Source organism: Cheilinus undulatus, linkage group 14 (genome assembly GCF_018320785.1).
Source record: "Cheilinus undulatus linkage group 14, ASM1832078v1, whole genome shotgun sequence".
Taxonomy (NCBI): domain Eukaryota; kingdom Metazoa; phylum Chordata; class Actinopteri; order Labriformes; family Labridae; genus Cheilinus; species Cheilinus undulatus.
The window spans coordinates 43845206-43873178 of NC_054878.1; the positions used below are offsets into that span (position 1 = coordinate 43845206).

Here is a 27973-nt window from a genome sequence, read left to right on the forward strand (position 1 = left end):
AAAATCCCATAAACACAAATTTGTGTACTGTAGACTGTGCACAGGAGTTTGTCTGAAAGATCTGACTTCTATGTTTTTTTCTGTGGTATTTAAACATGTACTGATATTGATTTAACTAGAGTCAGATCAGGATTTAGAAATCTGGTATCCTGACAACACTAGATTGATCACGTGATCCCACAGTGCTCTTCATACCTGTCTGGGTGCCGCCTCCAAATTTCTGCAGCTCATAAACATCATTCTTCAGGGATTCCTTGGTTCTGTGGGTGTTCAGGGCCCATTGGGTCCTTGGCTCATCACTGTACTGAGTCAGACCTGCAGAAAAGACACAGTGAGGGGTAAAAACCACAGGAAATAAAAAGTGACACTGATGCACCAACATAGAGAAAACCTGTTTCAGCCATAGCACAGTTTTCAAAACCAGTTACAAAACAGTCAAAACTATGGATGAAGAAGGTGAAGATCATGTGATCTCATCTCCCTCTAAAACAGGAATGTTGAGACCAGTTTGGTCTGACTAAGGTGAAAGTTTTACCGATCTGAACTCTGTCAGGGCCGATGTCAAACATTCCAACTATGTCAGTGATGAAGCGGAGGATGGTTCTGAAGTCGTCAGGGGAGATACTGCTGGACACGTCCACCAGCAGCACGATGTCGGCTTTAGCTGTCATTTTACACCGAGTTCCTGCAGAGAAATGATGAAGAGTGAGAAACACAGCTGGTGCACCACTGACTGCCGACTCGAGCTTAGCCCATGATTATTAAGATGGCGACTCAGAAACATTCACCAGTCTGAGGAAGAAAACGTTGGTTACAAACATCACTTCTTGCAAATAAATGCTTGAAAAACATGAGCTTCCTTCCAGACCACTTAGTTTTCTCTCAGCTTTTCTTTACAATCCAGCACCCATTTACTGATGTGAGTGTCTTATCTTATTTTTTTAGCTCATAGAAACTCTCACAACACTCTGTGCTGGCTCTTTATCACAACATCAGAGATAAGGAGAGCATCTCTCTGGAATCTGAACTGAGCCGCTGCAGCTCAAATCAAGCCATCATCTGCACAGCTGATGATGAGACAGGAGTGTTAACAGGATGAAGTTTCTGATAAAAAAAAAAAAAAAAAAAAAACAGAAAAAAATAGATGTAGTCATTTCCAAGAAGAAGTAAATGGCTCTTAATTTTCCTGCAGGACGTTATGAGCTAGTATATGATAGATTCAAGGCTGTAGGAAGTTAAAAAAAAAAAAAAAAACAATTTCTGTGTTCATACGTGAAGAGAAATTGCACAAACACTCTACAATGGTGATGACAAGGAGGATTCAGTGACACATCACTCTTGTGCGCCTGTATATGATATAGTAACAATGTCAGAGAGGAAACAAAAGCTTGAAAAATAAGCATGAATGAGCCTTAGGGCCTGACACTACTTAAATTTATGATCATTTACAACAGTTCCATGTCAGACTATATGGGTCCAGTGCTTTGAAATATAGAAAAAGTGGTTGTGAGTTTCAAAGCCTGGGTGTCCTCCCCCATAGTCACTCTGAAGACCACTCAACAGTCACAGAGTCACTCTGGTGACCACTTAACAGTCAAAGAGGCACTCTCAAGACCACTCAACAGTCACAGAGTCACTCTGATGACCACTCAACGGTTACAGAGTCACTCTGTTAACTATTTGACAGGCAAAAAGTCATTCTGATGACCACCCAACAGTCACAAAGTCATTCTGATGACCACCTGACAGTCACAGAGTCACTCTGGTAACTACTTGACAGGCAAAAAGTCACTCTGATGACCACCCAACAGTCACAGAGTCACACTGATGACCACTCAACAGTTACAGAGTCATTCTGAATTAGGAATGGGTAGTAATAAGGTAATACCATATACCGGGGTATTAAAAAATAGCCACGGTATTGCCTCAAATTACCGTCATTAAGACGGGACCATGTGATGAGTGCAGGTTTTTAAACAAATGCCTTGAAAACATGTGTCTCTCTCCACCAGCAGCACCACTGCCAGTGTGTGAAGATGCTTTAACATGATATATGAAATCCTGCTAATGATTTCATTTCAATTTGGCAAATGATGAAGGCGCTCAGAGCTTTACCGGAGTTTTTAAACTCATGACAACAGTTTTCCCGTGCTGGACAACGCGGATATAAATAATTAAGGCAGATCTTTATCTGTTTAGAAGCACACGGGACATTACTTCACACTCATAGATGCTGTATTATAACAGTTGAGGATATTTATTTTAATTTTTCCTCGTACAATAGGGTAAAGATGTCATATATTTAAGGTATTACGCACAGAGACACGGAGAGAAAGAGAGCGAGGGAGAGAGAGAGAGGAAAAAGGAGACCAAGGATGAGTTCATTCTGCCTTATCTCTTCTTGCCTGCAAGGTGTGAAAGCAAAGGCTTCAACTTAAAGTCACTTCCAGCTAGAAATGAGTGATGTCATACGCCGGGGTATTAATAAATAGTCATGTTATTGCTATAGTCACTGTCATGAAGACAGTAGGGGAGACCGGGTATGGTTGTAACATGGGGAGAGTTGTAACACCACCAATTCCACCGATCAGGGATAAGACAGGAGTCATATGATCATTTCAGTATTTATCCACTTCCTCCCCGATCACACATGGTGATTGTCAAGGCTGGAAACAGGTGCATGCAGATTCTATAGAGAAAAAAAAAATTTTCAGGTAAGAAAGTAAATTTTTTGACCAAGACTATATTTTGTTTAGTAGGTATACTATTGCAGATAAAACCATGTGACTTATATTAGAAAAAATTGTAGTTTCTCAGGCAAAATGTGATGCATTTTTCCCCTGCTAATGTCAAACCACTATGCTAATACAGCTAGCTAAACAATGGCTGAGAGGGATGGGGTGGGTTGTAGCACATCTTTAAAAAGTGTTACAACCATCCCCTTACATACAACTAAGAACACATTCTTGATTTAAATAATGTTACAGAACACCCAGGCTGAGGACACTAACACGAAGCAGATACTGCAAATCACTGCACTAAATTACTAAATCAGGAGGAATGGGCATGTAGGGTGTTGGCTGTCCAACGCAGGGCTCTATCTCAACGCCCTGCCCATTGAGCACAGCGTGAACGAGGACAAAGCAAACTTGTTTTCTCTCAATGTCTTGCTGGACTTCCAGTGTGTGTGGGCCAGGGGCGTATGTGGAGAGAGAGACAGAGAGCAGCGGGATGAGGCTGGACACTAGACTGTAGAAAGAATTGGACAAACCCCGTGTGACGTCAGCCATCTGCTTATAGTAGGCAGACTCAAACAGCTATTGAAGCCAATCAGCGGGGGCTTCCATATTGAAATCGTGGCCTCAACCGAACTTTGGATCAACCTAACGGCCCGCCCACTAAGCGCAACGTCCTCTCAGCTAGCTAGCTAGCATTCTGGTTGACAGAAACATAGCCTCTGGCTGTCGAACCATCTGTCAATCAAATGAGATGCGCCAATCAGCGTAAAGTGAGGTTTATCCTAAATATAGTCCAAACGATCGTGGTACAAAAAAATTCACCCCCTGTACAGTGGGAGCACATGAAGACACTAGCTAATGAGACACATTTGGTTTTCTGAACCAGGCTGTAAACCAGTTTATTTGGGCTGGATGATTTCACGAACAAGGCGCAGAGGTTACAGGAGTGCAGGAGTTGATGATCTGTTACATTGATGGAACTATTTAAAATGTTCTGGGCTCATAATAGCATCTCCCTTAGCATGATGCCCTAGGCGAATGCCTATATCACCTATGCCCAGAACTGGCCCTGATGTGGCCTCTGTTTTTGCTTTTTTTGTCTAATTGTTACAACTCACCCCAGCATGTGTTACAACCTACCCCGGTAGTGGTAATACCGTATACCCTGGTAAAATTTGGGGATGGTATGACGGTGTTAAAAAGTGGATACCACCCAAGCCTACACTGAAGACCGCTCAACAGTCACAGAGTCAATCTGAAGACCGCTCAACAGTCACAGAGTCACTTGATGACCACTCAACAGTCACAGAGTCACTCTGAAGACCACTCAACAGTCACAGAGTCACTCTCAAGACCACTCAACAGTCACAGAGTCACTCTCAAGACCACTCAACAGTCACAGTTACTCTGTTTTCTAGCATTAGTGTTTTGCTCAACAAACAATGTTGCTGCTTGTAAGTGATCAAAAACAAGGTTAGAAGCAACAGGTGAGTTTATTACCAACATTTAGATAAATGTCAGACTTGTACTGACAGTTTAGGTGATTAATGCTCTGTGTGGTTCTGCTGTCTGTGTTGAGGCTGCTTGTTACACAGGCAGACTACAGGTTGCAGTGAAAACAGGACGTGGAGTTTCTCTAAAGCAGACGTTCTCTCAGCGAGAAAGCAGAAGGATTACAGGGTAGCAGTGTAAGTGTGGTGGGGAGTTTTATTAGTTTAATCGTTCTATTGAGGATTAGATTTGACTGAAAATAGCACAGACAGTTGTGACCCAGTCAAAGTGAGGGGGTCCAAATGGGGGATTTTTTTAAAGTGTACAGTGGGTCTGACAGCCATGTTTGGGCCAAAGTAGAACTCTCAGCTTTCTCTAATTAGATTTATCATGTGATCTTACCTGGTTGGAAAGGTGTGTAGTCAGCCTGTATCTCCACATTGTTCTCCTCGTTAACAGACTGGCAGCTGAATTTCCCGTTGTTGCTGATCTGATGCGTCACATTCAGGTCAGAGAAACAGTCTGCATCTCTGGAACTCTCTGTAACACCGTCAGTAATCACAGCTCCTGTCTCATCCACCCAGCGGAGACTGTTTGGTTGACAGGAACTCAAACCTCTGTATCTCAACAGAGAACACTCTAATCTGGGATCATTGGGGCTCCTTGGATCAGAGTGAGTCAGAGTCGGAAAGACTGAAAGAAAAAGATCAAAATTTAGTTGGAAAATCCCTGACATCTGCTGGAATGTTAGCGACACCCAAACAAGACCCTGACAAGTTTCTACTTTCTCTTTTTTTGACCAAACAATCATGACTAGAGTGGTCTGATAATTGTACTGGTGATAAACCAAAACCAGCAGATGGAAGGTTGGACACAAAGCAATCTTTTGTTCCTTAAAAATCTGTTATGATAATGATGGAAATTAAACTTACCTGTAAATAGACTGAGATACACATTTACATCGTAAGGATCAGAATCACCCCGTCGACACATGTAGAGACCAACATCCTCAGCAGTGACACGTTTAATGACCAAAGAACAGTTGGAGTCCAAACTCAGCCGGTCAGCTCGGGACGACGTCTGCTTCACCTCCCCACTGCTTGCCTCCATAACGGTCTCTGATGGATCTCTGTTATAAAGCCATGAAATATCAGAGCACTGCAGAGGTCCAGAGGATGATGGAGAGCCACAGGGCAGGGTGGCGTCTTGTTCAGGTTGGAGGATGCGATAAATCTTCTCTTGACTGTTGACCACTGGAAAGACACAAAGAGAAGGAGAAGTGTCAGAAACCAAGCTCACATCAAACTTCACAGAATCTCTCTGGACATTAACATCTGATCTCTGAAGAGCTGACAAAGATGAAAATAAATCTACAGATTTGGTGGATAATGTCTTTACCCAATAATTCCACATACTCTGCTGTGTTCATGCGCACTGTAGTTTTGCTACAAATGATGGTGGGATTCTGACTGATTTTTAACCTGTGGCTTGTAAAACCTTCGTTTTATTAGGGGGTGAAAAATTACAACCCCAATTCCAAAAAAGTTGGGACACTGTGTACAATATAAATAAAACAGAAGTCACTGATGGTCAAATCTCATAAACCCATATTTTAACCACAACACTGCTGCTCACCCCACAAATGCATGTTCTTTACAAATGTGGCACCATTTAAAAAAAGGGAAATAAATAGGCTTTCCAACAGTATAATATTTATAGCCAAGCAGCATTGCTACAACAAAGAAACAATCATTAAACACAAATTTCCTTACTATTTGTGCTAAATTAAGATAATTTAGGCTTGAAGCGTTTGACTTCTTCTATTATTTATTCCCAGATATTTCAATCTCTAATGGGAAATTCTAAAGGATAGGTTATTAAGATATTTGAGGTCAAGGCCGTCAAAAAGGGGCAAAATAATGCTCTTATCCCAGTTAATCCTAAACCCTGAGAGCTGTCCAAACTTCTGTATTAAATCAAGAAGAGGTGAGAGGGACGTCTTTGCATGGGACAGAGTCAATAATCACACCACTACAGACCTATGGTGGAGACAAATGAGCTGAATGATATTCCAGAGATCTTGGGACATGTAAAAGAGATTTATGGAAATAATATAATAGAAATAAGTAGAAAGCAAGAGGTTTTGAAGCCAGAGCGAGAGACTATAACCCTGAAAATATAGAACATTCAATCTAATGACTGGGACTAAAACTAAATCTAGAATAGCTGACAAAATGAACCCGCCATATTTTAAAACACTATGCATCCATCCATTTTCTACACCACTTACACCGTTCGGGGTCACAGGGACTGGAGCCTATCCCAGCTTTCACTAGGCAAGAGCTGGGGTACACCCCGGACCAGGGGTGCCAAACTCAATCACAGCAGGGGCCGGATTCAGGTCTAACCTGAGGGTCACTTTTTTAACCAAAAAACTGTCAACCTCATTTCACCAGTAATAAAATATATTTAAAAAAAAAAACTTAGCACCAATGATATTGAAATTTTAAAAAAGGAAAAGTTTAAAGGCTCACAATCTGAGAAAAGTAAAGATATTAGTTCAACAAGGTCAAAACATAAAATTGAAACATAATATTTGTAACGGCAAATAGATTAGAAAATCTAAATCTTGAGTTTAGAAGGTAAAAATATGAAATAGAATTTGTAAGCATAAGATTAAAAGCCAAAATATGATTCAGAATTTTAAATGGAGCATCTAAAAGGTCAAACTATGGGATTATGAAATAAAAGTCAAAAGTTGAAAATCTAAAGTGAAATACAAAATAATTAGTTTAAAAGGTTAAAACATGAATTAAATTGTAAAATTATGAGTCCTAAAGCTCAGATTATTATATATGAAGTCAAAATTATGAACTGAAATGCTCAATTTACGAAAAAAAAAATCTGCAGACCTCACAGTGATGGGCCAGTGATAACAGAAATATGAGATCATCTTGCAGGCCAGATTTAACTGTTCAACGGGCCGGATTTGGCCCCTACCCAGGACTGACTGGTGACCCAGTCGATAACAGAGCTGACATGCAGAGACAAACAACCAGGCACTCTCAAACTCAGTCCTATGACCCATTTAGAGTCACTAATTAGCCTAACAAGCATGTGATTGGTGGTGGCAGGAAGCCAGACTGCCAAAGAGAACAGACACATAAACATGTAAGAGGTCCGACAGCAGAAGAACAAACCTTTAGTTCTGCTCAGATTAGACCTCAGACATGACTGACCACTAACTCCTTAGCTGCTAGCTCAGCTGATTTTACACGTTTATATGAAACACAATCATCAGCATACATTTGCACATCTATAACATGACACACGTTCAACACATGTAAAGATAAATCATAGAAAAAGGGTAGTTACCCCAAAACTGGAGCACAAAAATGAAGACCAACCCCAGCAGAGCCATCCTCTGTCTGGTCTGAGGAAACTTGCAAAGTTCTGGAGGCGTTTCCTTGTTTGAACTGAAGTTGAGACGGTTGTGCAATTTCCTTTAATGTAGTTAAGTTTCTGAGATAAGCTAATCTTAACACAGCCTCAGACACGTCAACCATAAATACCCAGAAACCTTTAGGGCGGCGGATTATTTCAGAATGAACATCAAGGAATTTTACATCAATGCAGGAAATATCAGAATCTTTTCAGGTGCAGAGAACATAAATGAAATTAGTTCATCACGCTTTTTAATTTGATGTCTTTTGGAGGAGTGTTCTCTCCTCTCCAAGTCTGATGTCTGTAATAACAGCAACATGCAGAGCAGAGCATCTCTGTCAGCCTGTTTGAGGCTTTAACACAAGCTGTGAGCTGCAACGTACAGCTCAGTTTGTCTTGAGCCCAGCGCTGCAGCAACTCATTAAAAAACAGCCTAAATGTCTGTCTAAAGGTGTGTTCTAACTAATGACTCGCTCATCTAAGGCCATGATGACTCAAAGAAGCGCGCTGTAGCTTTAAATGAGGTCAGAGAAGCAGCTGTAAACATGGTAGTGGCACCGCTGCTAAAGCTAAGCTGCATCAATTAGAAACATGCAACTGCATTTTTTTTTTTTTCTAAGATTTTCTTAGGGCACGTTTGTGCCTTTATTATGATAGAGGAGGATAGTGGATCTGAAACAGGGATGAGATCGGGGGAGAGATATGCAGTAAAGGGCCTCAGGCTGAATTCAAACCCGGGCCGTCCGCGTACATGGGGCGCGCCTCAAACCCCTAGGCCACCTACACCCCTAAACACCCTACTTCTAACAAATCCTTAAGAACAAGTCGGTAGTTCTTTCTGCCTGAGTGCGTTTATTGTGAAAGTCAACAACACTTGAATGAGAGGCGTTTTCTCATTTGTCCTCTCACACTTCAGACACATATGTGATATATAAAATATGTGGTCACAATTTTTGGCTTTAAAATGTTACTGTGTCTTTAATTTTAATTATCATTATTAATTATTCTTACAATATTGTAAGAGGATACAGACCTCAGATTTGGTTCTCTGCAGCTTAGAGGCAAAAATGTATGTGTGCCACTCCGGCCACTAGATGGCAGCAGAGCGCTTGGACCAACAGGACTGTTTTGACCAGTGTTGCCAACTTATATTTAGCGAGTTTTCAGACCCCTCTAGCGACTCTTTTTCAAAAAAGCGACAAGTGACAAATCTAGCGACTTTCTCTGGTGTTACTGGAGACTTTTGAAGACTCCGACGTTAAAGCATGTAACGTTGTTGTTCCTCTCCGTGGGCCCCTCCCCGTCCCAAAGCACTCACAGGCAGCACAGTCCTCGCAGCAGTCAGAGCAGGAGACGCTCACGCCCCCATGTCAGACTGCAAATTAACCGCTCTGTGAAGGTGCCTTAACAGTTTTTTCTATTGTCTCTTTTTGGTTGATTTAAAGTTGTTCATGAAGACTTTATACAAAAAATATTTATAAATGTTATGGTTAAAAATGTTAATGTTTCACTGGAATTTGATGTAGGCTTGTAAGTGGACCATAAAGCTTAAAACTAAATCAAAAGTAAGAAAACTAAACTTCCAAGAAAAATAGAATAATTAATAGAATAATAAACTAAAAATAAAAATTAAAGTTACTCTGCCAGAGAATCTCTCGAGTCATTTTTGCTGGTCCCAAGCCCAGATAAAGGAGGGTTGGAACTGTGATGTTAGAAAAACAAGAACCAACAGAAGGAAATTTATATGTAGTTCTATACACCCTAAAGATCTTTTTACTCACTTTTTGTCTCTCTCATAATGTTTTCCCTCTCTCCTACAGCGTGATGACGTCATTTAGCGATTTCTGGCAACTTATAGGACAGCCATTAGCTACTTTCCTTACTGCAGAGTTGGCAACACTGGTTTTGACTACGTAGCGGTTTGCTTTAACCTTGCAAAGCAGATGGATACGCCCGTTTCCTTATTTTTTTACTGACGAATCCATCTTGCAAAGCTCCCAACGTTAACAAGCAGCAGCAAGAGCTGGTGCAGTTATGGAGGAAGAGATTAGCGTGGATGCTGCTAAAGCGCTAGTTTTATCAGAACTTCACGACATTTCTTCATTAAAAGAAGAACAAAGAACAGCAGTGAGTTGTTTTCTTTTTAAAAAACGACAAAAGTCGAATACTTACATGTCTATAGTCGCCATGTTTCGCGTTATTCCTCAGTAGCTGTGTAAGCGCAGCTTGCTAGCATTTATGTCACGTGTTTTGTTGCTCTGATTGGCCCGTAGAGATGTGACAGACAGAACGTTCATCCAATCACACTCCGAGTTTTTTCAAAGCCTCTGCCTTTTCTCAAACGTTTTCTATTGAAGCTTTCCCTGATGGATGTGTAAAACAAATCCATCTGGCGTGTCAGGTTAGGTTTGCTTGCTGTTCTGGCAGGATCAACCAGAAGAATGCTGCAGCCTTTCTCTGTGTCATCATTTCTCCTATTTTACAGGTCAGTATTGTGTACAAACCCTCAAAATTCATGTATAAGCTCAGCGAAGCACTGCAGGTCGCAATTGAAGAGTGTTTTGGCTATTTTCAGTGAAGTTTAAATTTGTTTTGAAAATCTTAGTGTGGTGACGCCATGTAGAAGAACTGAAAAGCCTGTGTGGCTAATGGCAGACAATATTAATCTTAAGAAAAGGCTTGCTCTGATAAATGGTTAGCTCAATTTTTTGGTTGTTAACTTCTGTGCACTTAGTGAAATAATAAGATGTATTGTGAATCGTGTTGTAAAAATGTATGTCAATAATTATGTGAGGTAAGAGGCCGTTACTTATGTAACCGGTGGCAATATCTCTGCGTTGTGTTTATGGTGGGTGGAAAGAGACGGCAACACTGGATCTCTCACTTGGACCACTTTTATTGGCTGGCAAACGATATAAAGAGACAGAAACTCTCGTGAGCCACAGCCCGCTCCATATCCTACACGTAACAGAAATACGGTACATGACAAAGTTTGACATAAGGTGAACACATGCTAACTGTGTCCGCTGCGCATGTGAGCTAGTTTACCGTGCACAGCAAACAAACATCGATAAAAGTAAGGAGAGAAGAAACTTAAAACAAATAAACACGTAAACAAGTGGAAAGATAACTAAGGACATTATAAGAACCAAAAATATACAAGATATAACGTTTAACATACAGATGGAAACGGATACAAACTTAAACAAAACAATGGACACCCACCTCTCCCACTGGGAGTCATTTCAGAGGGGAGAGGGGAGGGGGTGAAAAGAATATATACAAACAACCAACGAAGAAGAAAACAAAGGAAGGAGGGGCTACAAACAACATAGTGCATCATGGACTTCAGAGTTTCTCTCAGGCTTGTGGACGGCTACCAGGTAATTTTGTGTAATTATAACAAAAAAAAATAGGAAACTACAGATGTGCATTTTGCTTCTGTTATACTTACCTGCATAAACACACAGCAGTTAGCTCAGAATAAGCATAGTGAGTCAGCAAAAGAACTAAGAGACATTTATTCAGGAAAGGATTATTTCCTTTGTATTTAAGTGTGATTGTAATGAGACACATGGAAGTGTGTCCACTGTAGTTGTGGACTGATGTTTTAGTTTGTATTTTTATTTTTATGCACAGGAAAGCTAAAGAATAAGCCTGTAAACGTGAAATGTGAACATAAAAGTGTCAAGCTTAAAGCAGCACTATGTAGTTTTTCCACCTTAATGTAATATTTCGAGAATCATTGAGATGGTACATCATCTTACAACAGGTTGAATGACACCTCTGTCATGGTCGGGGGGGGGGGGGGGGGGGGTCGGTATCACCTTCACTGGCACAATGTAACTTCAAGGTAAATGGCGGGAACCCTTCCACACTAAAAAACTACACATTTCTACTGCTTTGACTGCTTGACGGCATACATCACTTCTCCCTCCTTCCCAATTCGTTGAAAAGATGGAAGTCGAGGCGAAAGCTAAACGGAGAGTTGTTGTCATGGCAGAAGCAACGAAAAAACCAAAGAAAAGAAAAAAGAATGCGGGAGAGTAACAAGATAAATGCCTGGACAAGAATTAACACTGGCCCGGCGTTCACTCGCTGGCGTGAGCTGAAAGACGAGGAGGGATGTCCGACCGATGCTGATTTGGCCCTGTTATTGTTGGACTTGTGAGTATAGGTTCATTGCTTACCATCTATATACAGTACTCTTGAGTTTGTAATGGGTCTTTTCGTATCACTAAGGGCCATCTTGTCATCAGTTTATTCACTATCTCGCTGAAACAGGACGGGGGGCGGGGGCGACTTCACGGTAATAAAACCAAGTTGAACCTAGTGATTTTCAATATCTTCATTTAGCCAAAAATAATTACATTACCTCTTCACTATCCATCCTGCAAACAGCCGCTAAAGACAGAAGAGTAGTTTTGAAAGTCAGTCCCGTCTTCTTTCATTCGCTTCCAAAACAAATGCACGCGACCGGGAGATCAGGATCTTGACGGCAGTACGCGCTGGTGCTCATGGGTAATTGAGTGTTTCTTCTGGTAAAGCACTACAGCTTTTGTCCACCGGCGCCACAAAACTACAAAAAAAGTGAAAGTTACATAGAGCTGCTTTAAACATATTCTGGCAGGATCGACCAGAAGAATGCTGCAACCTTTCTCTGTGTCGTCATTTCAGGATTTTTAAAAAATCTGCATACATGCCCCATGCCTGGGGTCTGTTACACATACATCCCTCAACAGACCACATGATGTGTCAGGAATGTGCCATGTAACCTAGCAGATATTAGGACTCAAACACTGAGTTGTTGTAGTTGTAGCTAATAATACAGGAGCTGTATTCACCCTGAGGTATCAACTAAAGTCTATCCCAAACAGATTTACCATGATACTTTGGAGTTTCATTACCAGATTTGCTGGAGGCTGTAACACAGCCAGACACCCACCAGACGCCCCCTGCAGGCCATCTGAGGTAAAAGTCACTGCTATTTCTAACAAGGAAGAGAGAGAGAGAGAGAGAGAGAGAGAGAGAGAGAGAGAGATGCTGCTGTCACTGTGAATCATCAATCCTCTAAATCAGTGCTCCCCAAAGTCTGAGGGCTCCAGAGGTACTGCAGGTTATTTTGTTTGTTAACACTGGTGTCATGGTTTAACTGGTGACACTGTTAAATATTCTACTGTGGCACATCACAATTAGAAGAAATGATCAGTGCCTTTGGAGACATCACGGTTTCTCAGAAAGCATTTGTAGGGTCACAGTGTTTAAAGAGATAAATATTAAAGAAGAAAATAAAGGTGACTTTGCAGATGCCTGATCAAACATAAACACTATGGTCTATGTCTATGTGGACTTTGTGACTCTGCAGAGGCTTTCCTATCAACAATGTCTCTGAAAGTGTTTCTCTGTATATGAAGTCAATGATGGAGGTAAATACTTTGATAGTCATGTTTTGGTTGTCTGAGGGTTTTGGTGGACCCCTGAAGATTTGCAGGTTTCACTGAGGGCCACAGCATGCTGAAGTCTGGGAAAGGCTGCTCTGAATCATTGAAGAGATCTGAGACACTCAGAGGGATTGTTAATAAAAGCCTTTATTTCATCAGGACTACAGACTCATACAAACATGACAACATGTTTCAGGCCTTCAGTAGGGTAAGTACAAAATGACCACCAAGCTGCTTCCTTTAAGGATTCACACCAGGTCACATGATCACTGGTAGTCACATGATGAGCTAAATAGTAACAGTTTTGAAACTGTTATTGTATCTCAACATTTCACTGCTTTCAGGACGCTACAGAAGAGGAAAAGACAAAGATAATGCTGACTCTGTCAGTCATCTTCCACTTTCAGAGACACCTAATGGTCCATCATCTGATGAAATGGTGCTAATGTTAGATGTGTGTAAATGTAAATGTACTTTATTTATATAGCCCTTTACAACACCCCACAGGTGACCAAAGTGCTTTACAAAAAATCAAATAGCATTAAAAACACAGCACAAGTCAATTCCATAAAAATAAAAATAACATTTATAAATACAGAATAAAAGGATAAAACACTCACAGCACTACTAGGTAGCTATTAAAAGCCATCCTGAATAAATAATTGTTAATAAATAAGTCTCAAATCTTTTGATTTGAAGAGGCTCAAGCCAGAGGTAATACGATATCAGAGGGGAGATTATTCCAGAGCCTGGGTGCAGCAACTGAAAAGGTTCGGTCACCCCAGTGTTTGTACATCAGGAGCAAAGCCCACTAATGACATCAGACCAGCTGTAAACAACAAAAGATCCAAAACTCTGGAGGGTACGTGAGTTTATTTTGAGAGGCTGGCAGAATAACCTGGACAGACTTTCTGCCTTACAGAGACAGTATGACCTGAGTGTTCAGGATGGATGTGTGCTGTGGCCATTGTCCCACCAGAGACAGGAGTATCTTTGATGGAGCAGCTGCATTAAGCGCATCCTGGGATGAGCCGCATGGCCTCAAATGTACAGCCACATGGAAAACAAGGTAAAGTCATGCAGCACACGCCAGGAGCACAGAGAGGCTCCACTATGTGCACTACTTTGGAGTGGCCTGAGAAGACTTGGAGAAGACTCCACATTGATTATTGAGGATCTTTTCTGGGTAAAATGTTCTTGGTAACTGTTGATGCACACTCAAAGTGGCTGTAGGTAAACCCAGTGAGCTCTGCTACATCAGAAATGACTGTAAACCACCTTAGAATCAGTTTCAACACACATGGCACACCAGAGACGATCGTGTCTGACAATGCCCAGTGTTTTGTCAGTGAACAAATGAAAGAGTTTATAACAACACATGGAATCAGACACAGCGGTTCCTGATCATCCTTCATCTAACGGCCTAGGTGAGAGAGCGGTACAGACTTTCAAAGAGCTCATGAAAAAGGGAACAAGAGACATCAGTAGAAAATTCAGTCCCTTCCACCTATACCACAGCCAGCCACAAGGGGGCGAATGAGATATTTTAGCCACATATTTCTAGGGCTGTCATGTTGTTCATCACTGGGTTTGAGTTAAATATGTCTAATCCTGATTGGTGAAAAACACAGGCAGTAAACAGCTCTTTTGTTTTTGATATCCAGGCAGGGAAATTGGTAGGTTGACACCGTAATCAACAGTTCTAATCAAGAATGGACTGATGAGTGTGTTTATCATGCTTCTTATTTACTAGTAATGGCTGACAGGTGGATTTTTGTGAAACTGCTCAAATATCAAACAAATCTAAAATGTTTTAATCTAAGTTAATTTTAGGGTTCCTTTAGGAATGTTTGAAAATGAAAAGACACTGTAAATACCATTACACATTTTCCTCACATTTTCTGAATTCAATAATCTTCTGGGGGCCAGAAGGGAAGCTGTGACTTTCTCTTGACTTAATCTTGATCTGGAAGTTGTTGCAGTTCGATGGAAGCAGCACCAATGCTTCATCATTTTCATAGTCGGCTTCAATGACATCCTCATGCATCTGTGAAATACAACACAACACATGAGATTCAAAACAACAAGAGTCAACAGAGCAAACTCTGCAGAGTCCATCGTCTCAGAGGTTTCATCAGTCAGAAGAAGTGTCACACATCGTAGGAGTTAGTTTAAACTCACGCTGGTTTCTTTACGCCGTGGTTTGATGTTACCTGGAAGTAAATAGCAGCATTAATGTTTTACATATGATTAGTTTGAACTATTTCTGCCACATTGATGGTGTTTATTTCCTCACCTCTGAGGTTGAAGACCAAAACAGTGCTCATGATCATCAAAACAACAGCTGAAATACGCAGAACCAGCATGATGGAGCTCAGAGGAGACCAGTCTGTTGAAGTTTTATGAGAAAAAGAAACATTCATAAGTGAATAACTGTAACTGAACATGTAAGAATATCTGTTAGTTAAGAAGGCTCTGATTGAATTATTAACCCTGGCATTCTGGTCACCACAGTGGCAGCTCTTTAGAAAACATCTTCTACCCTACACTTCTATCTCATTCACCCAGAGGAGACGGTATGGTGGACAAAGACGAAGATCTCTGAATCTGAACAGAGAACACTCCAACTGGAGTTCATTGTTGCTCGTTGGATCAGAGTCTGTCGGTTTTGGAGAGACTGAATGAAAAAGATCAAAATCTCAGTTTAAAAATATTTGACATCTGCTGGAAGTTAGAGACTCTCAAACACGACTGACAAGTTAGTACTTGTCTTTGTCTGGTTTTAGCCAAACATCATGTCTCAAGTGGTAAAACCCTAATTCCATAAAGTTGGAGTGTTGTGTTAAATATACATAAAAACAGAATGCAGTGACTGTTAAATCTCATAAACCCATATTTTATTCACAAACATACATAATGTAGCGGAATCAAAGGCCTGAATCTGCTGCTGCCCCACAAAACTATCTTAAAACCTACATCTGGAAGATCGCATCAGGAATTGTGCTGGTGGTGGTGGTGGTGGTGGTGGTGGGGTCTTTCTACCATGCCTGTAAATCGTCTATCTTTGCTTAGGAACCAAGTTCCTGCCAAAAGAGTTTCTCAGACATTATGACGCTGGACCTGACACTTCTGAGGAATTACGGGTCCCAGAGAGATCAACACCTTCAAATTGGAAATATTCCGATTGGTTAACCCCAGAAAGACCCTTCCAGCCTAAATCTCTTCCTTACCAAAGCAGTAAAACTTTACAGCTTCTTGAACTGTGTATCATAAATCCAGGACATCTATCCTCTTAAAGGCCGTCCTGCCTCTAAACAACGAACCAGAAGAGGACCGTAAATAGTTCTCTGTCAGACTGAGATTGTATGAACTGGGAAGCCTTATAACCAAGTTAAACATCATGTTTTTCAACAGGAAATGTTTATATTCTTTTGATTTTGCTCACAAGGAACACAATGGCCCAGAAATTAATTTTGGACTTTAATGTCAAAGCTGAGGTCTCCAACCCAAACGTCTTTAATGGAACCACACTGCCCCCTTGTGGTCACACACATACTGTTACAGAACGGATCCCTGTTTGTTTATACTCAGCTGTGTATAATCAACAATTGCCTTTTCCTTTATTCTCAAACCATCCACTCTCCATCAAACTAGGTTAGCATTACTTCTTTATTATCACATTTAGTCATTTTATGTTCATTTACTCACATCATATTCATATCACCACCTGATTTATGCTTGTGCTTCTGTGATTCAATCACAGAAGCACAAGGACTCATTACTTAAGATATGAGACTGATTCATCATTAATAGTTTTGTTAATTATTTAAAAGTTTTGATTAATTAATAATTACAATATTTAATTGCTTATTAAATAACCAATCCACATAAGCAGTGGTGCCCTATTCTTCTTTAAGGTTTATCGCTAATATTTATATATTATCACTGTTTAAAACTACAATAACATATCAGATGTTGACACTCAGACATGTTACCATTTCATGAAATATATTAGCTCATTTTGAATTTGATGGCAGCAACACATCTCAAAAAAAGTAGGGACAGGGCATTAAAAGGCTTAAAAAGTAAATGGTTCTGATATGAAACAGCAAGAGGCAACGATTTAGGTTAACTGGCAACAGGTCAGTAACACGACTGGGTATAAAAGGAGCATTTTATATTGGCAGAGTCCCTCAGGAGTGAAGAGGGGCAGGGGATCACTAATCATCAAAATTGTGGAAAAAAAAAGAGCGTGAAGACTTTAAATATCCCAGCATACTGCCCATAACATCGTCAAAAGATTCAGACAATCTGGAGAAATCTCTGTGAGCAAGGGACAAGAGTGAAGGCCAGTGCTGGATGCTCATGATCTTGGGGCCCTCAGGGGCCACTGCATTAAAAACAGTCATGATTCTGTACAGGAAATCACTCCATAGGCTCAGAAACACTTCCAGAAATTCTTGTCTGTCTTCTCTGGGGCAAAGCTCATTAAAATGGACTGAAGCAAAATGGAAAACTATTCTGCAGTCCCATGAATCAAAAATTGACTTTCTTTTTGGAAACCACAGACGTCATGTCCTGTGAACTACAGAAGAGAGGGACTATCCAGCTTGTTATCAGAGCTCAGTTCTAAATCCAGCATCTCTGATGGTCTGGGGTTACATTAGTGCCTATGGCGTGGACAGCTTAGACATCTGGAAAGGAACTATCAATGCTGAAAAGTAGAGAGAGGTTTTAGAGCAACATATGCTCCCATCAAGACAACATCTAAATCAAGAAAGGCCTTGACTATTTCAGCAAGCCAATGCTAAACCACATACCACATCCATCACAACAGCATGGCTTCACAGAAGGGGTGTCCGGGTGCTAAACTGGTCTGCCTGTTGTCCAGACCTTTCACCAATAGAAAACATTTGGAGCATTATAAAATAAACAAACTCAGCAAAGAACACCAAAGATCCTACATTAGACAGGAATGGGACAACATTCCTCTCCAAAAACTCCAGCAACTAGTGTTCTTACTTCCCAGATGTTTACAGACTGCTGTTAAAGGAAGAGGGTATGCTACACTATGGTAAACATGGCCCTGTCCTTACTTTTTTGAGATGTGCTACTGTCATCAAATTCAAAATGAGCTAATATTTTCCCTGAAATGGTAAAATATCTCAGTTTTAACATCTGATGTGTTGTTTATGTTTTGTGAATCAAATATGGGTTTATGAGATTTGAAAATCACTGCATTCTGTTTTCATTTACAATTTAAACAGCGCCCCAACTTTTTTTGGAATTAGGGTTGTAATAAGATCCATGAGATACTAATGGTAATCTAAAGAGCCACTGCTGATTTTCATAAGTGGGTCATGTTGAGTCTCCCTCCTTACCTGGACCCTTGATGCTGTCACACAGGTTGTCAGTGAAACTGGTGATGATGTCCAGCAGAGAGCCAGAGTCATTGACGTAGTACACGTGAGTGTCATGTGGGTCAGAGGCGATGGACTTCAACTCCTTCAGATCAGCATCACCCACACCTGAGAGAAAACTATGGTTTGTAAGTTGAGAAACAAACATTATGCTATCTACCTAAAGACTACCAGAAGAAATTTGATGACCAAATTCTAACATACAAATGAACAAACTGTTTAAAGTAAAGCCTTCCCAATATCTCATTATTAACCAAAGATCTATTTACAATAGAACAAACAACACAAGCCTTTGTGAAGATTTCTCTTGTGTTCAGTAAAGTCCACACTGTGCAGTTTCAGAGAAGCTCTGTGGTTTTTCTAGAACCTTCTGTTTCACCATGTGGAGGTTGTAATCCTGTCAGCTGAAATACGTCAGTTTAACTTTGAACTCATGATGGTGAAGTGAAGACCAACAGCCTGTGAGTCATGCTGCCACCTCCACCGGCCACCTGAGACACTTTTTCACCAAAAGTCCCAGGAACTTTTAGTTCCAGGAACTTCACTCCAAACAACTCCAGGGTTTGGTAAGGGTCATGTTTTCCTTTCACGTATTTGTCTGTTTGTAAAGCACTTGGTGCTACATTGTTTTGCTTGAAAAATGCTAAATAAAGTTTTATTGATTGATTTTCAACTCAGTGTGTTTGGTACCTCAAGTATGTTTCTGACGTGTTCAGTAATTTTCAAACCTTGTTGCATCACTGAATTCTCTTAACTATGATGACAAACACTCATTAAAGAATCTCACCAATGATGTACAGCTCGATGCCATTATCCCTCAGTTTTTGTGACATCAAGATAACGTCATCAAAGGACTGTCCATCCGTAAAGAGGATGCCAATTTTTCGTGAGTCCTCTCGCATCCCAACGTGTGGTTGGAATAAATCAATCGGCATGTGTTTCAGAGCCCATCCTGTAAGAGAGGAGGTCAGAGGTTTACGCAGACGGTCAACTCTTTTCTGTTCTTTTAATTTTTATTTTTATACAAATACAACCCAACTGCTATAAACAACCAACAAAGCAGAGGAAGAAGCAGACACAACAGAAAAGTTAGTTTCAGTTAGCTTCCTCTCTCTGTTCTCCACTTCTCTGTGCTGTTTTTTAAAAGTCTCTGGATGTGAAAGTAGAGAGGGTCTAAAAATTACAGATGCAAATACACACCTCCCTGAACGTGGGCAACCAGGGCACCCTGCTGGACCCAGACATGATAGGGGAGCTTGACAGCAAGGATCTGGTGGTGGGACTTCCCAGTTACACCAAAAAACAATAAATACAAATTTGTGTACTGTAGACTGTGCACTGGAGTTTGTCTGAAAGATTTGACTTCTACATTTGTTTCTGTGGTATTTAAACATGTACTGATATTGATTTTTACTACAATCAGATCAGAATTTTAAAAATCTGGTATACTGACAACACTAGATTGATCATGTGATCCCACAGTGCTCTTCTTACCTGTCTTGGTGAAGCCTCCTATTTGCTGCAGCTTATTAACATCATTCAGGAGGGATTCCTTGGTTCTGTGGGTGTTCAGGTGCCACTGGGTCTTTGGATTATCACTGTACTGAGTCAGACCTGCAGAAAAGACACAGTGAGGGGTAAAAACCACGAACTAAAAAAGTGACACTGATGCACCAACATAGAGAAAACCTGTTTCAGCCATAGCACAGTTTTCAAAAAACAGTATTAAACAGTCAAAACTATGGATGAAAAAGGTGAAGATCATGTGATCTCATCTGTTCTACGGCTAAAACAGGAATGTTGAGACCAGTTTGGTCTGACTAAGGTGAAAGTTTTACCGATCTGAACTCTGTCAGGGCCGATGTCAAACATTCCAACTATGTCAGCGATGAAGCGACGAATGGTTCTGAAGTCTTTAGAGGAGATACTCCCAGAATCGTCCACCAGCAGCACGATGTCGGCTTTAGCAGTTGTCTTACACCGAGTTCCTGTAGAGACGATGAGGAGTGAGAAACTCAGCTGGTACACCACAGACTGCTGACTCGAGCTTACCCATGGTTATTAAGATGGAGACTCAGAAACATTCACCAGTCTGAGGAAGAACACGTTGGTTCCAAACATCACTTTTTGCAAATAAATGCTTGAAAAACGGGAGCTTCCTTCCAGACCACTTAGTTTTCTCTCTGCTTTTCTTTAGAATCTATTTACTGATGCGCATCTTATTTTATTTTTTTAGCTTACAGAAACTCTTGCAACACTCTGTGTTGACTCTAAATCATAACATCAGAGATGAGGAGAGCATCTCTCTGGAGTCTGAACCGAGCCGCTGCAGCTCAAATCAAGCCATCATCTGAAATGCACAGCTGATGGATGAGACAGGAGTGTTAACAGGATGAAGTTTCTCAGTAAAAACAAAAAAAATACATGTAATCATTTCCTGGAAGCAGATAAATGTGGTAAAGGGAAATGAAAAAAATGGCTCTTGTTTTTCCTGCAGGGTGTGTGGTGCTACAGGTGCATCTCAAAAAATTAGAATATCATGAAAAAGTTCTTTTCTGAAAGTGAAACCCATGTCATATAGACTTCTTACACATAGAGTGAAATATTTCAAGCTTTTATTTCTTGAAATGTCGATGATTATGACTTACAGATAAGAAAACCCAAATTCAGCGTCTCAAAAAATTAGAATATTACATAAGATCAATAAAATAGGATGTTTTACACAGAAATGTCAGGCTTCTGGAAAGTATGTTCATTTCTGTGCACTCAATACTTGGTCAGGCCTCCTTTTGCGTGAATTACTGCATCAATGCGGTTTGGCATGGAGGCGATCAGCCTGTGGCACTGCTCAGGTGTAATGGAAGCCCAGGTTGCTTTGATAGCGGCCTTCAGGTCATCTGCATTGTTGGGTCTGGTGTCTCTCATTTTCCTCTTGACAATACCCCATAGATTCTCTATGGGGTTCAGGTCAGGCCAGTTTGCTGGCCAATCAAGCACAGTAACACCATGGTCATTGAACCAGCTTTTGGTACCTTTGGCAGTGTGAGCAGGTGCAGTGAAGGAAGCATGAAGTGCTCTAAAATGTCCTGGTAGATGGCTGCGTTGACTGTGTACTTCAGAAAACACAGTGGACCAACACCAGCAGATGCCATGGCAGCCCAAATCATCACTGACTGTGGAAACTTCACACTGACTTCAAGCAATGTGGATTCTGTGCCTCTCCACTCTTCCTCTACACTCTGGGACATAGAATTGTGGTTAGCAACATAATCCACGTTTCTGTGTTGTTTCATACACATACATGTTTTATCAAGTTTTCCAGCCACTTAAGGTGTCGCCGTATGCTTGTACGTAAACTACGCCTACGTCATCAGCTTGTCAAGGGAACAGGGACCCTTTAGTTTGTACATCTCATTTAAAGACTATTAAGTAACATCTGCTGCATTGGCAAATCCTTTCGATGGTCCCAACTCAGGCTTTTTTTATATTTTCAAATTAGATGATGAGGGATTATGGCAGCGTTACTCAACCCTGCTAAACCAAAGAGCCAAATTGTTGAAAAAGGCTTTTGCAAAAGCCACAATCTAAACGGTGAAAAGTGGCAAAATGGGTTAAATTGGCAATAAGAGGTGGAAAATGGTCAAAAATTAGCAATACAGTGGCAAAAAATGGATGTAAAGGGGGAAATAAAGGTATACCATGGACAAAACTGGGGGAAAAGTCACAAAAAAATGAGTTCCATATAGTCAAAAATGTGGCAAAAAATAAAGTTTAAAGTGAGTAAAATGGGCGAAAGGTGAAGCGGGGGAAAGTGGCATTTACTGGCAAAAGCATCTTAAACTGGTGAAAAGTGGCAAAAATATGGGGAAAACTGCAAACAAGCAGGATGAAAGTGGCTAAAACTGATGAAAAAGGACAGGAACGATGAAAAAGTGGCACAAAATGAGTGAAAAGTGGCTAAAAGAAGTGGTAAAATGGGCTGAAAGCAGCAGAAATGGATTTAAAGTGAAAAAAAAAAGGATAAAAAATGCAAATAAGGGCAATGGAAATATACAGAGAAAAAATAAAGGTGGACAATTCAGTTTTACCATTAATACCTACTGTATAAGTGTGGGAAACAAACTGATTAATGTGACCTGCAATGGATACTTTCTGAGGTCAAAGTCTCTATTTTTAGGGTTTCTGGGGAAAAATATTTCAAATGAAGACATTCAGGAGCCACAAATCATCACAAAAGAGCCACATGTTGACTATCACTGGATTATGGTTATAAATTAAACAAATGCACTTGCTAAGATTGCAGTTGTTGCAGTGTTTGATGAGATTTTTCAGCTTTATTAAGAAGGGGGTGATTAATTGTACTTGCTCCTCTTGCTATTGCATCTCTGCTTGCAAACAGAAAGGGTCTTCGTTGTTAAGATCTTCCCCAATCACCAGTGAGACCAGCAGTTTCAAAGGACGGGTACTAATGGAGACTAAGCACAAATCAAGACTTACTGCTAAGAAGATTTAGGTAGACACTGACATCTTGGTGACCTCTCTGTCGACACATGAAGCGACCAGCATCCTCAGCAGTGACATTTTTAATGGCCAAAGAACAGTCGATGCCCAAACTCATCCGATCAGCTCTGGGTGACGTCTGATCAATCTCTCCTCTCTGTGCCTCAGAAGAGCTCCCTGATGAATCTCTGTTATAAAACCAGGAAACATCGGAGCATTGTTGAGGTTGATTCTGACTGCCACAGGGCAGGGTGACATCTTTATCAGGTTGGGAGTAGAGATCAATCTCTTTTTGACTGTTGCCCACTGAAATGACAAGAAGAAAACATGAAAGTAGATCTGTGGAAAAAAAGGAAATTAAACTGCTGCCTAACTTTTAGAGGTTCATAAGATCATTAAAGCTGATCAACAAGGCCAAGATAATTGTATATGCAGCAGTAATATTTACAGGTAGCCTAAATTATGACACCTGGTTTAGAAATCAGCTTTACCTTCAAACAGGAGTCCAACAGCAAAGATGACTTCCAGTAGAGCCATTCTGTGTTCATTCTCTGTCGGCACTAAAACATTTTCTGAGTCTTTATACTCATGAAAGTCACACAAGTGGAGCAGCTTCCTCTTTGTGGTTGGATTAGTATGAGCAATAATAAGAGAATCAGCGCAACTTCCGAGCCAGCTTGTCACAAATCCCAAATACTCAGATTTACACAGCTTAATTTCCTTTTACGTACGCAGACTTCACGTGCACTCCTACAAGAAAAAAACACCAACGCCACAAAGAGCAGTTTGATGGTTGAAAAAATGAAAAAGAAATTGAACTTAAGATCATTAAACGTCTTTAACATCAATCTTCATCAGGATCGATTATAAAGAACTTATGCAGAGGTTTAAATATGTGGTTATACATTTAAAGTGGCTAAACAAAGATCAGACCAGCTTTACAGATGGATTTTTAGGCTTCAGAACATCTTTAATTTTTCTTTGTGGGATATGAAGTTTTGTGTTGTGTATATAAGTTGGTGATTCTGGTGAATACGTGGAGGGATGGTGTATACCAGTGGATGATTAGCAGTGGGAAGGTTTAAAAGGGAGTCCCTCTGTGTTGAACTGTCTTTGATGGTGTTAACATGGTGTGTTAAATTAAATGAAAAGTATTAGCACGCATTTTCCACCTCCTGCTCCTTCATTGCCTCAGCCACTCGAGCCAGCTGACAGTCTATAGACCTCAGGGGATAACAGGCTGTTGCATATGGTGGCCTGGAAGGTCAAACAGTCTCTAACAGTCAGACACATTCCAACTGAAACAAAAAGATATAACGCTGTCCAAGAATTAAAAAAAAAAAAAAAAAAAAAAAAAATTATGACCGGCAAACACAGAAACCTTGCTTGGGACAGTCACCACCAGAGCTTTTATTCGTTTGATAAAAATTCTAAATAAATGTAAAGTAAGTTCACATAAAGCAGCATGTTCTGTTCACTTCAGAACACTTTCTGATGAGTTGAATTTTTGTTTATTTCAGTTTGACACAAGGAACCAAAAGGTACGGTCCTCAAGAAAGGTCACAACACATGCAAACGCCACATGACAACAGCATAAAGGCACAACACAACATAAAGCCTCAACACAACAACATAAAGCTTAAACACAACAACATAAAGCTTTAACACAACAACATAAAGCCACAACATAAAGCTTTAACACAACAGCATAAAGCTTTAACACAACAACATAAAGCCAAAACACAAAACCATAAAGCCAAAACACAAAACCATAAAGCCACAACACAACATAAAGCCACAACACAACAACATAAAGCCACAACACAACAACATAAAGTCACAACACAACATAAAGCCACAACACAACAACATAAAGCCACAACACAACAACATAAAGCCACAACACAACAACATAAAGTCACAACACAACATAAAGCCACAACACAACAACATAAAGTCACAACACAACATAAAGCCACAACACAAAACCATAAAGCCACAACACAACAACATAAAGCCACAACACAACAACATAAAGTCTCAACACAACAACATAAAGCCACAACACAACAACATAAAGCCACAACGGAAGTGACCAGGACTCTGACTGTATAATTGGTCCAGTTACCAGGAACTCCTATTGCCGATGGACTAAGTGACTGAGGCCGAAAGTTGCATAAGTTTTAATGAATGAAGTTGAAAAAGTAAATGAAAGTAAGCTATTGTTTTGTAGCCGTGATTGATGTCACTTTCTGACTGTCATAATTCATTAATTTTGTACTTTTCAAAGTATTTGTTTGTATGGTTTACGTAAGGTGCAACCGGGTGCAATTTGTACAGCTGTAACTTGCCATCCATGTATTGAGCATTGCTATTATTAAGCTAACGTTACGAAGTTGAACATAGTCAGTCAATTGAAACGTGAACTGGAACTTAGTGAGAATCATTTTCCCCCCTTACAGGTTAGGTTGCGATGTATTGTCCTTTTTGCGATGTTGGGTTCCTGAGTGATGTTGACAAACTAAGCACAAGTGAAAGTAACATCAATCACGACTACAAAACAATAGCTTACTTTAACTTACTTTTCCAACCTCATTCATTAAAACTTCTGCAACTTTCTGTGACCTTTCTGTGTGAAGACTCTAAGTGTAACTGCACTGTCATAAAAAAACAGGGATAGACTCATTTCTTGACTGCTACCCACTGCAATGACATAAAAAAAGAGGCAAACATAAAAGTAGATCTGTGGAGAAAACCTCAGGTCTATGTAAACATGAACAAAAGTGCTGCCTAGTTCTTAGAGGTTCTTTAAAGCTGACCAACGAGGCCCACTAAGCAAGACAATATATGTGCGAGTAGTAGTTCCAAGTAAATGAAAGTCACACAAATGAAGCAGTTTCCTCTTTGTGGTTGAATTAGTATGAAACAGCCTTTACTTTCTAGCCAGCTTGGCTGGACTAGGGATGACGTTGAACAGTGGAAGCAACACTTTGAGGAACTCCTAAACTCACTTCATTTCCCTGAAATGCACACAGACTTCCCACAAACACCTCCAAAGAAAAATGGTTTATGGTTAAAAATGACAAATTCGGCATAAGAGCTTTCAACTTCCTCGTTTAACACCAATCTTCAACAGAATCAATTACAAGGAATACAGAGGGTTAAATAAGTGAACGTAGATTTAAACAGTGATCTTTTAAGATTTTACACAACCATCTTTAGGTCATTTTTCTTTTTTTCTTTTTTTTTTTTTGATTGTCTGGGGGACTAACCAGTGTTAATGTCATCAACTAAAACTATGACTAAAAATGTTCGACAGCCTTTTTTCCATGACAAAAACTACAATAAGACTTACAAAAACAGATCTTTGATGACTAAAACTGACAAAAACTAAGTTTCCATCAAGATGACTAAAACTAGACTAAAATGTAATGTAGTTTTTGTTGGACATTCCAAATCTGTGACATTTCTCCAGTGTGGGTAAATCTGTCAAAAAACAATGCAGCTGAAGAGCCCAGGTCTGGCAGAGTGCAGAGAACACACTACCATGGTTTGGTACCAGATTTAAGCAAGACAATAAATGCTTGGACTAAAACTAAAGACTAAAATGTGAGGATATTTTATGGACTAAAACTAGACTAAATTGTTTTGAGTTTTCGTCAACTATAACTAGACTAAAACTAAAAAGGATAGAAATGACTAAAATCTGACTACAACTAAAATGCATTTCATGTAATGACTAAGACTAAAATTAAAAATAGCTGCCAAAAATTAACACTGGGATTAACCTTGCAAAGAAGATGGATTCGCTTTTGTGTTTCTCACTGGCGAATCCATCTTACAAAGCTCCCATCTGAACCATTTGGGCCCATTTAGAAAGTGACAGGACCAATTAGTGACGAGGGGCAGTACTGTCAGAGTCGTGACGTACACAAGCAAAGACAAGAGGCTGGGGCAATGATGGCAGAAGAGATTAGCGTGGATGCTGCTAAAGCTTTCATCAGAACTTGACAATATTTCTTAAAAGAAGAACAAAGAACAACATTGAGTTGTCTTCTTTTCAAAAATGACAAGTCATTTACTGACATGTCTAGAGTCACCATGGTTCCTTTCTGCAGTTCTCTATGGAGTTTACACCTCGATAGCGGCTACGTCCACGTGTTTTGTTGCTCTGATTGGCCCGTAAAGATGTGAAAGACAGAACGTCCATCCTATCACACTCAAAGTATTTTTTCAAAGGTTCAAATTGCAACATTGTTGCTCTTTCCTATGATTTCGTTCGCATTCACATTGCCCTTGGTTTAACTTACTCAACCATACCTCGTTGGCACTGTTGTCATGAACCAGGAGTGGCGAAGAAGAAAAGGAGACCCCCAGCCCTCTGTTCGGAGCATCAGTCTGCAGAGTAAAAGGGAGAGAGAAGTTAGGTATGTAGAGAAATGGCTCCCCAGAGAGGGCCTGCTTAATCCTCTCAAACGTTAGCTGGCACTGCTCCATCCACTGGACCGGATCTGAGGCACTCTTTCGGGTAAGGTCAGTAAGGGGGCTGGCCAGGTCCACAAAGTTTTGAATGAAACACTGGTAGTAACCTGCCAGCCCCAAAAACCGCCTCACCTCTTTTTGGATTTGGGCAGGCTGCAATCACTGCTGTCTTGTCTACCTGTGGACGCACTTGCCCACGGCCCACGCGGTGACCCAGATACCGTACCTCCCTCCGTCCAACTGCACACTTCTTCAGGTCGGGGATTAGCCTGGCCTGTCTCAGAGACTCCAGTGCTGCGGCCACCTGCTGCACATGCTTAGACCAGCTTCCACTGTGGATGACGACATTATCCAAGTAGGCAGCAGCATGTAGATGCAGCGCCTTGTCCGTGAGACGCTGAAATGTGGCCGGGGCACCGAACAACCTGAACGGAAGTGTGACAAATGGGTACAAACC

At 40.5% G+C, this 27973-nt stretch overlaps 1 protein-coding gene across 1 annotated transcript in view; it reads right to left on the reverse strand.

Annotated features, from left to right (window-relative positions):
• Positions 1–23587, reverse strand: part of LOC121521178 (collagen alpha-1(XII) chain-like) — a 39089-nt gene extending 15502 nt beyond the window's left edge. Inside the window, exons 1-4 of the mRNA XM_041804934.1 lie at positions 23526–23587; positions 5162–5482; positions 4632–4922; positions 536–685 (exon numbers count right to left, since the gene is read on the reverse strand). Of these exons, the coding sequence (XP_041660868.1) occupies positions 536–685; positions 4632–4922; positions 5162–5482; positions 23526–23571 (808 nt within the window). The 5' untranslated portion in view covers positions 23572–23587. The remainder of the gene's footprint in view (positions 1–535; positions 686–4631; positions 4923–5161; positions 5483–23525) is intronic.
• Between the last annotated feature and the right edge of the window lie 4386 nt (positions 23588–27973).